The 17,760-nt window shown below is 29.4% G+C and overlaps 1 protein-coding gene across 9 annotated transcripts in view; it reads left to right on the top strand.

Annotated features, from left to right (window-relative positions):
• The window catches only part of Sarm (Sterile alpha and Armadillo motif), a 340,621-nt gene that overhangs the window by 220,058 nt on the left and 102,803 nt on the right, over positions 1-17,760 (top strand). Inside the window, exon 1 of one of the 9 annotated variants that reach the window (XM_076397197.1) lies at positions 6,059-6,172. The exons of 7 other annotated variants lie outside the window; for them this stretch is intronic. Coding sequence is in view for 1 of the 2 variants with exons in the window: in XM_076397194.1 (XP_076253309.1) it covers positions 13,213-13,263 (51 nt within the window). In the remaining variant the exon portion in view is untranslated. Of the gene's footprint in view, positions 1-6,058; positions 6,173-13,064; positions 13,264-17,760 lie in introns of those variants that run through there. One more of the 9 variants, XM_076397194.1, reaches the window with a different exon arrangement.

Below are 17,760 nucleotides of genomic sequence, written 5' to 3'. Positions count from 1 at the left end.
CATTTATTATTGTATAATTGAAAAAATTTTATTGTATATATTCTACTGTTTATAATCTACTGTGTCGTATTGTAAGCTGTTAATGTTCATATAATGTGTAATTGTAATTCACCCTAAATAGCCCAAGAGGCTGACGGGTTTAAATAAATAAAATTAAAAAAAAGAAATGTTCCTTGTTTGTTATATTCCTATTTGAAGTAAATTGGGACTTTCCAATTCGTTGCAATACTTATCTTATAACTTAGCAGATTACTAAGAAAATGGAAAACACGTTGGCATAGCCTCTGATGATAAATTGTATTCAAATATATCATTATTTCATTTGAGGTTTATTAATCATTTTGTACACCGATTGGGTAAAACGATCATTACTATATTAAGATATCATAATTATAAAATATAAACAATTTTGGTATTTCCTCCAGCATATTATTTATAACCAAACATGATACTTATACAGATTTCTTTTAGCAACAGAAATATTCAATCTTAATATATGGAGTATTTTTTAAATAATTTTGTTTTTATTATATAACAATAATTAATTTTATAAAATTAACAATATCTGTTGGTATATATATGTATGTATGTATAAGAATTCGTAGAAACTGGATTTTTTTAATAATAAACATTAATATTGATAGGTCTGTATACTTTAATGACTTATATTCATTCGGTATAATTCCATTTCACAATGATAAGGGGAAAAAGAATGTGTAACGGGATTCCCAGCAGGTTAACCTGCTATCGCTAATATAACTATAGTTTTTGTTGTTTAAAACTGTGAAGAAAAGGAATTTCATAAATTGATTAAACATTACATCCGTCCTTTTAACGAAAGATTAACGTCATAAATAATATGATGACTCAGGAGATTGAAGCATCATAGTACCATTTCAAGAGTTTAAACGGTCATAATTGCTTATTTGGGCGCAATAAATAGAATTAAGCATTGGAATTAATTCATAGCTGTAAAATTTATTTTTTAGAGAACAAAAACTACTAATTTACTTGAAAATATTATTTTATTTAACGGAAAGAACAGGCGACTTGTTGAACGTTTAATTTTTTTAATTTCTAGAATAGTAGTGTATTCTAATCTAGAATGTAGAAGGTAATGCACGTATTTTTATTCTGCCTACTGGTTACAGCCTACAGTTATTATACTAGAACTATAATAATTCTGTTAGTTAATAAAATAACAGTATAAACAATTAATTATAAGACAATCAGGTCATAACTTATATGTCGGAACAATTACTAATCAGACGGGGAGACGAAGGAAATCGATAATGCATGATTTCTATAATATCCACAGAGCATTCGATGACCTTCACCCGCCTTTTTCTTGTTGGGTACAAATTCAGACATTTTCATCGCACTGAAAATATGCTTTGTTCGCACTTCGACGATGTGACACATAATGAGAAGTGAAGCCTGTGAGTGAGGCTTCAACATGAAGTTAGTTACAAATGTATCTGATGCAGTTTAATACATAGTACCACTATCTGTTGAAAATCCTTAAAAATTAATTTATAGGACTGATATTATTTAAAAACAAGAACTGTAAAAGTACAATATTCAAGATTTTTTAACAAATAAGAAGAAAATATGTCGGAAATATAATTAATAGTATACACGAAACAACGATTTATCTTGAGGAAATAACTATTTGCTAATATTTTCCAAAAAAGAGGAATTACCTGTTGAAAAGCCTTAAAATTTAATTTATAGGACTGATATTATTTACAAAGGAAAACTGTAAAAATACTAATATTTTCCAAAAATGAGGAACTATCTGTTGAAAAGCCTTAAAAAATAATTTATAGAACTGATATTATTTACAAAATAAAACTATAAAAGTACAATATTCACGATTATTTAACAAATAAGAAGAAAATATATCGAAAATATATTTAATAATATACACGAAACAACGATTTACCTTAAGGAAATAACTATTTGCTAATATTTTCCAAAAATGAGGAACTATCTGTTGAAAAGCCTTAAAAATTAATTTATAGAACTGATATTATTTACAAAATAAAACTATAAAAGTACAATATTCACGATTATTTAACAAATAAGAAGAAAATATATCGGAAATATAATCAATAGTATACACGAAACAACGATTTACCTTGAGGAAATAACTATTTGCTAATATTTTCCAAAAATGAGGAACTATCTGTTGAAAAGCCTTAAAAATTAATTTATAGAACTGATATTATTTACAAAATAAAACTATAAAAGTACAATATTCACGATTATTTAACAAATAAGAAGAAAATATATCGGAAATATAATTAATAATATACACGAAACAAAGATTTACCTTGAGGAAATAACTATTTGCTAATATTTTCCAAAAATGAGGAACTATCTGTTGAAAAGCCTTAAAAATTAATTTATAGAACTGATATTAATTACAAAATAAAACTATAAAAGTACAATATTCACGATTATTTAACAAATAAGAAGAAAATATATCGAAAATATAATTAATAATATACACGAAACAACGATTTACCTTAAGAAAATAACTATTTGCTAATATTTTCCAAAAATGAGGAACTATCTGTTGAAAAGCCTTAGAAATTAATTTATAGAACTGATATTATTTACGAAATAAAACTATAAAAGTACAATATTCACAATTATTTAACAAATAAGAAGAAAATATATCGGAAATATAATTAATAATATACACGAAACAACGATTTACCTTGAGGAAATAACTATTTGCTAATATTTTCCAAAAATGCGGAACTATCTGTTGAAAAGCCTTAAAAATTAATTTATAGAACTGATATTACTTACAAAATAAAACTATAAAAGTACCATATTCACGATTATTTAACAAATAAGAAGAAAATATATCGGAAATGTAATTAATAATATACACGAAGTAACGATTCATCTTGAAGAAATAACTATTTGCTAATATTTTCCAAAAATGAGGAACTATCAGTGGAAAGCCTTAAATATTAATTTATAGGACTGATATTATTTAAAAACAAGAACTGTAAAAGTACAATATTCAGGATTTTTTAACAAATAAGAAGAAAATATATCGGTAATATAATTAATAATATACACGAAACAACGATTTACCTTGAGCAAATAACTATTTGCTAATATTTTCCAAAAATGAGGTGATCTTTTTTGGCAATGTTTTATAATATTATAACTAATACATACTATAATATATTATATATATATAAATACATATAATAGTACATATTTATTTATGAAATATGTTTAAGTAATCAACATATATTTACTCATTGTTTCTATTGTTTCAGGTATGATTCATTCATCAGTTATTTCATTCAAAAGCGATAAATGCCGGTGGGATTTACGACCAAATATTTGACGTACAAGCCAGGAGGAGTTTCTCAATTCCCCAGATAAAGTTTAATAATACGACGTTGTTTTAAAAATATCATTACAAAAATCACAGGTAACATTTTTGAAAACATCGTACCGGACCGTATGTTTAACCGCAGGACACGTGGATTTATTTTTCTCACTCGAAAAGAATGTGAAAGGTTATTGGTTTAGCGTCGTCCGTGGTTCGCTGGTGGAAACGGATTGGTATAACAATAACAAACTCTTACTCGGCAGCGAAAAAAAAGCGAGTTATTAATAACGCATTGAAGAGGATTGCTGGTACATCCGAATTAATCCTTTCTAAGCTCGGCAGGAAGCTTGTTCAATGACGTGTATATGTGAATGACTGCGTCGTTTTTGCTGCCATTTCACAATGGACGAATTAGCTTTCTTATTCTTTATTTCGGTTGCCTTAATTTGATTTAAGGTTCTTCTAGATACCGGGGGTAGACCCAAAAGAAACGATTGAGTGTTACTCTATCCTAATTAAATATGGTTATTTATTAACCTGTACCAAAAGCTATAGTCATGCCAAAACAACAGTGAACTCACATCATCAAAATGTGTTACGTCGCAATGTTGTCTCATGAACTATGACCATTCTCTTGCGGTTTGAAACGTATCAAAATATACAAACTGTATCTAATTATTATCATCAATGTTTCGAAGAATTGTACGGACATTTGGCAACCAGGCGAATTTTATAGGCTGATTCAGTTACATGTTCGGATGAACCGGACAGTATTGTACGTATCTCTTTTTAACTAGAGTAAAATGAGAAGGAAACTGTGGTCTAAATTTAAAACGAATTTACAGACTGCTATAGGTAATAATTTTGACTTTGTAATGACATGAGGTTACTACTATTTTGGACGAACTAAATGGACAGTTCATTATTATATTCTTAGTATCAATTTCCAATTGTTTGTCTGTCTATCTCGTAATAGTCTTTGTTGGATAGGGAAAAATTTGCAAATTATTCTTATACTAGTGTATATTTATCTTTGTTATCATACTTCTTATATATTGTGTTTGATTTAAATTAGTGTATTTACTATTTTGTTACAATGCGATTTAAATATTTATTAATTTATTTCAGTCATTATATTTATTTGTTTATTTATTATAAACCCATCAGCCTCCTGGGCTATTTAGGGTCTGTTCACAGTTTTGTAATGTTACATTCACATCAGTTAGAATATAAGTAATATAGTACATAAAAATATAAATTATCTAGTGAAGATTTAAGTATAGTTTGTAAGGTATAATACTAAATATATGGTTCAGTATAAAGTATAAATTAAAAGTTAAGTATAAAAAACATAAAGTATAAATTATACGGTGACAAGTAAAAGGATATGAAAGTTATTATTATATAGTTATATCTTACTTTTTTTTCTTATATTATTCACCCTTTATTTGTTTCTTATATAAAATTCATAGCTAAACTCTAATTTCACCTGCCTTCGATTTTTTGGTGGAAAATTAGACAACAACTTTAACCAAACAAAATAGAAACTAATCAACTTTATATTTTTACAATCTCACTTGTCTATATTATGTGGTTAGTGATACTCGGCCTACCAAATATAATTTTAAAAAAGCCTGAAAATATATATGTAATTCTTATTATAAGTTCCTTTTCCTTCGGTACTCTTTTCCCAAATGCATGGTCACTGTCATCAAGGTTCCACTAGCCACATAACAAGACTTTACCTCCTAAATGTAGTTTTAGTAAATTTTTTGTTACATCTACATTGAATATGATTAGTATAATCTTAATTCAAAAAAATTAGTTTATTGCTATTAGCTATTCTGATACGGTACTTCCATCAATATGCAAATAAGACGAGTACGGATTAAATACATCATAAATTAATAGTAACATTTATACAAGTTGGTGTGATTTGGTTCGCTTCACTCTTCTGATTTCGTTATCCAGTAGCAGTATTCCTTCCACATCGCTGTGATCTAGTAAACTTCTTCCATATTTTAATCCAATATATTGGATTAAAATAAGTTTTTTTCTGCCTAGGTTTTTATAATTTCATCGCAATGGAAAATACAATTCACTAACATGGTTTTCAAAGCAATTCCGTTATATTCTTTGATATTTTGATTCGTCTGATTACTGATTCTATTAAACATCATTTTCCCTGAAGCATTTCTGGTTCTATACATAGAGAATGGTAGGAACATTTTTATCTTACTTGAAGCCTGTTTTATTTTAAAGGAAATATGTGGTGGTTTAATTCTAATCTAATGTAAACGAGATCATTATAATGTCTGACGTCACCAGGTCCACTGGTGTTGTTAGACTATCCAGTGCCTTTTTAATAGCGCTATATAATTTATGTAAGCTTAATTTTCAAAAATAAACAAACAACAAAACTGAAAATACTTTATTTTCGACCTAGTTTTGATAAACATTGAAGTTTTTTAAACATGTTTTCCATGCAATTGCTACAAATTCCTGATCTAAAATAATAAAAAAAGGTACAGGTATTGATAAATGTACAGCACAATCTCATGTACCTTTATGTACACGAAATTAATTGCCAAAAATTTCACACCTTCTCCAAGGTGTTCAAACAACTACGACCTTTAATTTAAACAGAAATCTATTTTTACGCGACCGGTGTGTAAGACGAACGTAAAATTTTCAGTTGGGGAAAAGCCAAGAACTAGTAATGTCGTTTGTATTCAGTGGTTTCGAAAAAACTAACAAGAGCTACGGTTCGCAGGGCTCGCCCATCAACTCCATGACCTCTCCCTCAGTGTAAGTGTTGTTTTTTCTGTTGTAAAGTTTGTCGATGTGAACTAACAGTCCGTTCGATATAAATCTCTAACATCAATGGAAAATAGTCGATGTAAACACGTCGGGCTTTTGTCCAAACAAAATAATTTAATAGCGGACATAAAATCCTTATAAAACAGCAATATAATAAATAGTTGGTTCCCTTGAAGTCCGCGTTTTTCTGATTTATTGGTCGTGTGAATTGTTGTTATGAAATACATTATATTTTGGCAGTCGCGGGTTTTGGCTATGGCTACCGAACATCATACAGTTACATATTCAGGTATATACGTCTAACGTATACAAATAACAAAACGAAAGCAAAATAAAATATTGTCCGTTTGTAGAGATATCGTGTTATTTAAAAAAATATATTAAAGATTTTTTTATATTTATTTGTTGCATTATTATTTTTCGTTATCTATTAACATAGAGTTTGTCTTTACAATAACCTAAATCTAGGTATATATCTAGGAGAACCCAACGGCCCTATCTTAGTCTCTGGTATAATAATATTTATAGTCAATCCAAAACAGTAATGACACACGTGACCAATATGTGTCTCTCAAAAGTTGTAATTTCGTTTTACAGTCAGAAAATATTTTCCTTCTCATTTTATTCTATTTAAAAAGAGATAGAATGCTGTTAGAGAAGTTTGAGCATGTAATCGAAAGAACCTGCAAAATTGTCCGTTTGTCAAACATCTTGAAAATTCTTCAAAATATCATAATTGCTGGTTATAAACCGGCAAACGTTGTTTTAACGCTTTGTTTCAATAATAAATAAATTAATTAAAAAATTTATTTGAATCGCCGCGGTAGTACGGACACGGTCACTAAAATATCTCAAAAAATAAAAAACAATATAACCTTAAATTCACCAAAAAGAAAAAGCCTAAAAGTAAAGCTCAGCTTGATGTTAGCTGTATCAGAGATCAAATATACGAAAGGTATAAAAACAATAAGTAATTTTTTCAATAGAAACATAATTTAATACAATTACTTCAAAGAAAATTGTTAGTCTGGAAAGTATCCAAAAAAAGCCAAAAGATTAGCAGCTATTTGAGGAATGTAGAACATCCATTCATACACTGTTGGGTAATATATGATTTAAATGGTATAAGGATAACCGACGAAGGGGTTTAATGGAACTTGAGCTATCCATCAAGCTATCTACTTCATATCCTTACTCTTTACGTATTCTGAGAACTATTATCTTATACATAGTTGTAATATTCTTCCCATCCATCTGAACTTAAAACTTTACTGTTCTTTCATCTATACAATTATTTATTATGTTCAATACAATTTGTTCAATGCATCCTATTATGATGGCGTTATGATAATAATTATTATTGAAGAATATTTTTTTGAGATTCTATGTCAAATTGTATGGAATTTCCCAGAGCATGCATATGTATTATCAAGTTTTAAATTGTAGATAAATATAAAATGTTATTTTAGAAAGGTCATCCAGTCGCAACACTGGCGCTTATTTATTTTATAACATGCTTTTATCTGAAGCTGTCGTACGAGTTTTTCTATAGTAAATCGATAAAAATATTTATGTATTTGTAATATATGATCAAAAATAGATTATGGACTACATTCTTGTTTCATTTTCATATCACATAAGTTTTCATAATATTTTTATAATATTCTATAGGATATGTATGTAATATTTTTAATTTTCCTATATTAGGTCTCTTTGTTAATTTAAAGCTTTATTGTGAAAACTGCCTGAAATCTTATTCCAAGTATTGTCATCAATAGCCACTATTGTTTTCCCTTTTACAGTCACTTTACGTATTCTATCTCGAAAGGACGATTTACTCATTTTTTGGTATCTTCATAAGATATAAATCGCTACATATGTCGAATCAAGTAGTAATTAGAAGGAGCAAGATCCGGAAGATACGACAGGTGGTACTTCCCATTTCAAAGTTTCCAGGTACGTTTTCACCGGTTTTGCAATATGTGGTCGAGTGTTGTCATGCTGAAAAATAACATGATGTGTCTTTTCTCGTAGTGCTCGACTTACACGAATCAAGTATAGTCTATGGCGATCCCCACTGATGGTTTCATCGAATAATCGCTGTAAATCCTCGTCTGAATTTTTTTCCTGTCCAGAATCATCTTTGTCTCTGGTGTCAAAATAGCCACTTTTAAAAAGTTGAAACCAGTTCATATGTTAAAATCGTTGGAGCAGGGTTTCCATAAGCTTCACACGGCATTCAATGACCTTCTGCCGCCGATTTTCTTCAAATTTAAGTAAAAAGGTAAAAAAATCCGCAAATGCGATTTACTCTATACAAATCAGACAATGACACATACTGATAAGTGAAGTCTGTCAGTAATACATACTTCAACATGAAGTTGGTTACAAATTTACTCGATGCGATTTAACACACGGTGTTCTATAATTTGTTGTAAATATATATATATATATTTATATATATAAATATATATATATATATATATATATATATATATATATATATAAATTTATATATATAAATATATATATATATATATATATATATATATTTATATATATAAATTTATATATATATATATATATATATATATATATAAATTTATATATATAAATATATATATATATATATATATATATATATATGTATAAATTTATATATATAAATATATATATATATATATATAAATTTATATATATATATATATATATATATATATATATATATATATATATATATATATTTATATATATAAATTTATATATATATATATATATATATATATATATATATATATATATATATATATATATATATATATTATATATATTGCAGAAAAATGTTGATATTTTATTTCCTCTGATATTTTTTCTTGCTGGTCGACACATTTTATAATTTTCAAAACCAAGTACCAAAATACATTAAACCTTCAAAAATTAAGTACCAATTTAAAAGGTTTATTAAAAATAATAAAATGTTCTTATAATGTTTAAGAAATATATTTAATTTTTTTTAATATCGAAAAAAATCAGCTTATAAAAATATCGATATATCTATTAAATTATATATTATATATTATTATTATTATATATAAAAAAAAATCGATATATCTATATATCGATATTTTTTCGGCATCCCTACCGTGGGAAAGTATAGTCTATTCAAAGTTTACTTGTATATTCGTCATCGACATTTGTGATATCAAAACGTCGCAATGTTGCCGCAGCAACTCTAAGTTTTAGTTCAGTTTGGCTTTGACATAGTGTGTACACAAGAGTGTTATCAAATATAATTTATTTTAACATTATAGTACATCTAAAAACTATAGTTAATTATACAGCCACAATAGTGTGTAGGTTAGAGTTATAACATCTTATCACTATTGCTTTCAAGAATTTTGCATACGTCTGACAACAGGACGACTTTGACAGGCTCATTCGTTTACGTGTTCGAGCTAATCAGACAGCATTGTGTCTCTTTTTGACTGGATTAAAATGAGAAGGAAAATATTGTCTGATTCTAAAACGAATTTACAAATTGTGGCAGACAATACATTAAACATCTACACATATACAAATAAACTTTGAAAAGACTATATATTTGTAAGATTTCCGTTATACAATATAACTATACTGACATGTAGAAGATGCTGTACAAAATTGTTATTCAAATGTTATTCTAGGGCCTATTCTAACTTATTCTAAAAACTATTCTAACTAATTCCAAAGATTATTAAATCTCACTCTATGTGACTCTATATGTCTATTAATATCAGGCTAGTAAAATTAATTCATTTCAATCGACATTATGTAACAATTACGACTCGTTTACATACATAACAGATATATCGGAACAATTTCGACGAGATTTATTGTAAAAACAGATACGTTGTTGCAAAATATCCAATATAATCAATCATCGTTCGCGCCATACAGCACCAAGCGCGAATGAAGTTCATGTTTCTCTGAATCCATTATATTGATAAATCACGCTATTTTGTTTGAACTGGATGGGTATTTTGTCGAGATAAAGCCGCGTAATTGTAACTGAAAGATAGAAAAAGCGGATAAGATTTATAATATCGTTAAACCCTAATTGAATGCGTTATTTTAACGATAATATTAATAGAAACAATTGTCGGTAGTTTTGTATTTATAATAGATTCGTGATTTATTTGAAACGGATGGTGTTTGTTCTCTAATGATGCACGATATTCGTCCAGCTGTTGGAACTAATAAATTAATAGTAACTTCTGTCTTTTTAACCGACTTCAGAAAAGGAGGAGGTTATATCTTCGTTTGTACATGTATTTTTTTAATGTATGTTCCTCGTTTTCTCCGTCAATTATGGACCGATTTTCAAAATTACTTATTTATTCGAAAGAGTGCACCGCCGACGTGGTTCCATTGGAACCAAGTTAGGATCTGATGCGAGGAAGGCGGGAAAATCAAGGGAAACCCTCAAATTTCACAAGCACGTATAAATTAATCAGATATTTGTGTATTTCTGTATTTGATATGACTTCAAAATGATCAATTGGTGGTAGTTAAAACAATATTGTAAATAGATAAATAGGTTTAGGTAAGGATTAAGCTAAATTAAGCTAAATTGAGTGTATATAGTAGAAAATAAAATACGTCTAACAGATAGGTTAAATAAAGTTTTTGATTACTTTTATTTAGTTATTATAACGATTATTATGTACATTTTATTTTAAAATGTTTTTTTTTTGTGTAAAAAATCTAAGTTTGATTATTTTTTAATTTTTAATGAGATACTTTTTTTAAGTCGATTCAGTTTTTTTGTTAAAAATATTTTTATTTTATTATCACTTCTCAATAATCCTAATCAATACAATGTCCTTTTTTTCCACGATTTATTTTTCTGTAATTTAACTTATCGATAATTCATCTTATAATTTCCACTCAAATAATGTAATGTATCGAAAATCTGATAATTTAATTAACTGACTTCATTGCAATTCTTGTAATAATAATATCCTAGAGATGCCGAAAAAATATAAAAATATTTGTTGGCCTATATCGAAAGAAATATCGATAGTTTTAGAACGGTGTATCGAACTTTTTAGATTCCTCCCTCCCTCAGTCATCAAATGAATTTTTTGTGAAAACTAGATATGAAGGAAAGAAATATCGATAATTTTAAAAATGTACATCGATATTACATTTAAATATCGACATTTATCGTAATAGACTGATATTTTTTTGTTGTTGACTGTTTTCTCTGAAAGTTAATATATCGATATTTTTGAATATTTAAAAATGTTTTTTTTTAAGAAAATATCGATATAAAAATCTAGTTTTTTCTTTTTGTTTTGTTTCGTTTTGTTTCTTTTTGAGATTTCTCCCTCTGTCGTTGTCAAAATAATTTGGCATGTAAATTAGTGTTGGATACTACATTTAAATATCGATGCTTATCCCAGTAGATCGATTTTATTGTAATTAACTGATATTTTCTGTTACAGCTTAATATTCTTTTAAATATCGGTATTTTTAAATATTTTGAAAACATTTTAAAGGAAATATCGATATTAAAACCTATGGTTTAGTTTTACCATTATAATAAACCTTTAGAATTAAACAACAAAATACCTTTGCTTCGTCCTGTAAAACTATTTAGCTTATTTTGAAAGTTTTCCACGGCCGAAAGTTAAGGCTGTTACAAAGAAATATCGATACTCTTAAAACGAACTATCAATATTTTATCAAGATGCTCCAATACTTTTTTATGCTTTGATATACCGATACTTTTTCCCCACGGCTGACATTCCTATAGTAGCTCAATGTATATTTTTTATCTGATAGTAATCCAAAAACTTTATTCATCTGTAAGATTGACAAGTAAAGATATTAACCGGGATAACAATATTAACATACAATAAGAAAATGTGTTAATTGGAACAACCTTATAAAACTCACAAAGATTTTGGGGATAAAACTTTCAATGACACAGTGTTTGATTACGTTACCATAGCAACGACCATTATTACAGCAGTTACCATGGTAATGGCGATCAGGCAGATATGTCAGTTGAATGTTGATACATTTTTAAAAACATATTAAAAACTCTACGGCTACAAAGAAACAATCTTTCCCAATTATGGCAGATTTTAAATAAATCGAGTGTCACAGTGTTTGAAAATATTACAATAGCTGTGGCTGTTATTCTAGCGGTTACCATGGTAATGTCACTCGAGCAGATAATCGTCAGTTAAAATTGAATATATATATTTTTTAATGTTACAAACTTCTTATCAAACACAATTTCCACAAAATCTCTTTTTAGGCTTCTACGGTTAGAAAGGAACAATTATTTTTTTACAAATTTCAAATCAATTGAGTGTTTACTTTTGGAGATTGCTAATCGGTTAATGTATTTCTCGATTTTTTCAAAATCTCCATATATACAAGACGAATATTAATTCAACCGTAATGTAAACTGCATAAACGCTGCAAATTTGTTACACTAAATTCATTATTAATTAGTTACAATGAGCTGACCGGTTAGCGATTAGCGATGATTGTCGAGCTCGGCCGATCGTTACCGACGTCCGTTCGCGATTTACTTTTCGCCGATTATGACCGTGCTCACATGAATGGGCTGCCGGGCGATGGAAAAAAAATTAAAGATAGCGGTCAAAAGCCTGGAAATTCTTTCGGTACCAACCCGGCAATTAGAAACCGTTCGGTTTCGGCAACCGGCCGTCTGCGGAGACGCCTTACTCTCACCGTGCGCTTCGGACAGGCCGTGTATATGGACATAACACACACAGCACGACGTACGTCCGCGAGAAGGCGTGCGCGGTTGCAATATCTCCACGGTCCGACCGGCCTTGCGAAACAATCAAAAGACCGCCGCGTTTCAGTTGTGTTACGAGACCGATTGATTTCTGTCGAAGCGGAAGCTCTCCCGCGCGCGGATTTCGTGTTGGCGAGACGAGAATTTTTCGTTTTCCGAGCCGTAATGTGCGTTCAATGTTGGTGACCACCAGCCCTTTTTTACCACAATGACCAGAGGGATTCCTACTGTGGATAAATCAAAAGGAGCAGTCGTCAAGGTAATACGCCAATAATTGCTAGAATTCCCCTCGAACTAGTTGCATAACATTCGGACATTAAGTCGACAGGACTTGTCTGAGGTCAGTGGGACGGACACACTGTTGCATTCCCGGTTCCCACCCACAACTACAAACGTCAAACTCCGTTGAGTTAAAATCGTCGATCTTTAAACTTGGTTAATGTTTTTCGCGATCGAGTTGTGTAAAGGTTCTCAAGTCATTAATACTTGCAATTACACTAAAGGAATTCGTTTTATATTATTGAGTATTATATTCGACTACCGTTGATTGTGATTTGTTTCACTTTACACCAATCAAATCGTACGTTTTTCGTTGAAATTATTTTGAAAATACTGTTGTCAAATTTTTCAGGTTATGTTTATGTTCGTTGCGTGAAATGTTATTTATTCTTTATTTTTGTTCATTTGTCATGTGTTTTATTCTACAGTGATTTATTATAATGAATTACTGAACAAAACAATATGATACTTCTACATAACATTTTGAGTTATAACATTTAAATTCAAGAGCCAAAAAAAACATGTAGGAGATATTTCTACTATATATACATATATACATATTTGTGAAAAATGAAAGCTTGTATATTAGACTTATAATTATAATGAAAGTCACACAAAGGACAAACTTAGTTTATATATTATAATTAAAGATATAGTGTTGAAATGAGTTCGGAGCGAAAACAATATATGTATAATGTCATTCATGATATAAGATTACAACGTGATATTGTGATGTTATAAATTTTGTGTTATTTTTTTTCAATAATGTATAATATAATTTAATGTTCACGATGTAAATTATATACTGTATTATGTCGTTGAGTTTTTTTAACAATAATCAAAAGGTCTTTATAATAAATTAACACATTTGTATAGCTTTGCAATTATTAACACATTTGTGGTGGAACAACATTGTGGTGATCCTTCGCCACTTTTTTTTAATTCAAGATATCCAGTGTTGCAAATTAATCATCCGCCGACTGTGTGGTTAAAATTATGAAATATGTGACATATAAGAAGGATCAGAGTAACCGAAAACCAAAATAATGATGTATAAACTTCATTCATTTGTTTAATCATTTATATGCATTGTCCTAAAATGTGTCTATATTATTCGCGTTATCTTGTATGTAACAGACTACAGGGAAGTCAACAAGTATCATGTATATTGGCCCGTTATGCGTATTAATTAGTATCTGATTAAATCTGAAGTCTTATGATTGTGAAGATTTTGTGACATCCTAAAATAACAAAATACTAATTTTTGAAGAAATGAACAAATTATATCGAAACTGAAACGACAAGTTGAGTTTTTGAATCTTACTCTCTATATTAATCGGCTTAGCCAAAGTTTTGCCTCCCTTTTTGGGAAAAATGAGGTCATCTGGAGGTGTGCTCCATCAGATCGACAACACAAAATATATAGACAAATATTAGGCCTACATGCTGTTAGCTCCAATTTTTTTACGGTAGATTATTCGTCGTTTATGTTGTACGTAAATCAACTACGAACGCGTATTTTTTAAAATCAAAATCTTGAAACGATATTAAAACGAAAAGTGAGTGTGTTAAAAGATTATTAAACGAAGTAATTTTACGCAGTGCTATTAAGATCTTGTGTTACTTTCGGCCATTCCCGTATTGTTGGAACTATTTAAAGGGTTTGAGATTGACATGTTTAGATAAAAAACGATTAATAATGGTATGATCACGCTTTATCGGAAGGTGTGTGCAGCTATAAAAGAAACACCCGGAGAAAATTTCATCCGAACATAAATTAAGAAAATTCGAGAACATTCGTCTCTCCTTTTTGCTTACACGATATTTAGAATTTCGAAATCTGTTTTAATTTAATATGTGGTGAATAGAAAATTCTGGAGACACTATATCATTGTATTAACAGGTCAATTGAAAAGTCCCTGGCCTGACACATAGATGGCGCTACTAGAAATCCATATGTTTTTTAGTTAGCCCCGAGTTTATTCAAAAGATGCGTGTATAAATTGGACAGCTATCGGATCATTAATTTATGAATTATAGCAATTTGAGTGAAGCGACTTTTGTTAAACGCCCAAAAGAGGTTGTTACGGACGAAAACATTAAAAGATCTACAAAATGATTTTGAATGACCGTAATATGAAATTGAAAGAAATAACAGACACTCTAAAGATATCAACTGAATGTGTACATTATATCATTCACGAATATTTGGGTATGAGAAAGCTCTGTGCAAAGTGGGTGCCGCGCGAGCTCATTTGACCAAAAACAACGACGAGTTGATGATTCGGAGCAGTGTTTGAAGATGATCAAGCGTAATAAACCCGAGTTTTTGCGTCGATAGGTGACAATGGATGAAACATGGCTCCATCATTTCACTCCGAAGTCTAATCGACAGTCATCCGAGTAGACAGCACACGATGAATCAGCTCCAAAGCGTGGGAAAACGCAACGGTCGGCTAGCAAGGTTATGGCATCTGTATTTGGGGATGCGTATGGAATAATTTTCATTGACTACCTTGAAAAAGGAAAAGGCCATCAACAGCGACTATTGCATAATGTTATTGGACCGTTTGAAGAATGAAATTGCCGAAAAACGGCCGCATTTGAAGAAAAGAAAGTGCTGCTTCATCAAGACAAGGCACCGTGTCACAAATCAGTGTATTCTCCAGATGTGGCCCCCAGCGACTATTTCCTGTTCTCATATCTCAAAAGAAGGCTCGCTAGGAAGAAGTTTTTGTCGAATGAAGAGGTGATCGCCGAAATTGGGGCTTATTTTGAAACAAAGGACATATCGTACTACAAAAATGGTATCGAAAAGTTGAAGGGTCGCTATAATCAATGTATCACTCTTGAAGGTAATTATGTTGAATAAAAAAACTAATTTTGACAAAGAAATGTGTTTTGCTATGGTAGGCCGAGGACTTTTCAATTAATCTGTTAGAGGCAATTCTAAAGGTTATTAAGATTTTTCTGTAAATTTTAGTGGTATTAACTTCTGCTTCGTGCATCAAGAGTTAAAATGAAGACTGCAAAGAATATTAATATTTATAAAATAGCTTCATAGGATTTTAATTCAAATGAGAAAGTAGTAGATATACGAAAACCACAGAAGGTAAATTAAAAGGTGATATCGAAAAGTGGAATAAGTAAAGAAAGAAAGAAAGATATATCATACCTAAATGAAGTAATGAAGATATGCAGGACAAATAGAAGAATTAAGATGACATTTTATTTTTAACTTTGTATCAATGTATCAATTATTTTGATTATTTACTTTACACACATAAGTTTTTAAAAAACCAATTTTTGTGATGACACGTCTAATCTGCGAACAGAATTTCAGAGCGAGTGAAATTTCGATAGACCATCGGTGTAATAGTGAATTTGTCGAAAGAAATTGAATATATTTTGATATCACCTCGTTAAATAAACGTTAGTTCTTTTTATCTCGTTGGTTTTGTAATATAGCCTCAAGTATTTAGATTAGGATTCTCTTTCTTAATTTCGTTATTATAAATACATTTCTTTAATAGGCATTTCCACATTGTAAATGTACCTAATTATATTCCATGTCTATAAGGTAAAAGTAAAGAAACAGTTACAGTTCAGAAAATAATCTTACTTATTAATTTGTTGATTATTGAAACTTAATGGAAATTAGATTTAATTAAATGAAATTAAAAAAAGCTTGGTGACTATTGGCTCTTGAGATAATTTGTATATATTTTAGTATGTTTTAATATCCAGACATATATTATTTTATTATTTGTAAATTATACTCTTCACTCTATTACGTGATAAACATGATTAATATAATAAATCGTGGTCGAATTTCGACTACTGGGCCATCATTAGTTTATATTATATATATATATATATATATATATATATATATATATATATATATATATATATATATATATATATATATATATATATATATAAGTCTCTCTCTCTTTTACCAATTATTAGTTTATCTGCTCCTAAAGTTTAACGTGGGCTCCGGTCCTCAGCATTAACCTACCAACTGGCGAGTGACCAACTTTAGAAATCATCCCAGAAGACATCCAGTCTTACCCCGCCTGGTTACTGGCGTGACTGGGATCATTTTCCTTGTCGGATTTTACACTCTTGCCTAGAAAATTCACAAATTTTAAACAATCACAAACATAAATTTACGACCATGCCCCAGCAGGATTCGAACCCGCGGCTATCGCAACAGTAGGCAAACTGCTTTTGTTGAAATTAAATAAACCATTGCGTCTTTTAAATTGATCAATTCTAACTTTTTTTATTATATCGAATTCTCGATTATCGTTTCATCAATTCCACTTCATAAATCATTTTTTGCAATCCATCACCATTGTCATCTCGATAATAAGAAATGTTGCTATAACATTCTTAATTACGGATATTTGTATCAATTAAGCGAACGCCAGTAATTCGATAATTAGTTTCAGAAAACTTCCCACTTCTA

The sequence above is a fragment of the Rhynchophorus ferrugineus genome, unplaced genomic scaffold, assembly GCF_030347505.1.
Source record: "Rhynchophorus ferrugineus isolate W39M unplaced genomic scaffold, kcgeb_rfMv2 rfM2, whole genome shotgun sequence".
NCBI lineage: Eukaryota > Metazoa > Arthropoda > Insecta > Coleoptera > Curculionidae > Rhynchophorus > Rhynchophorus ferrugineus.
This window is presented reverse-complemented; position numbering and strand designations above follow the sequence as displayed.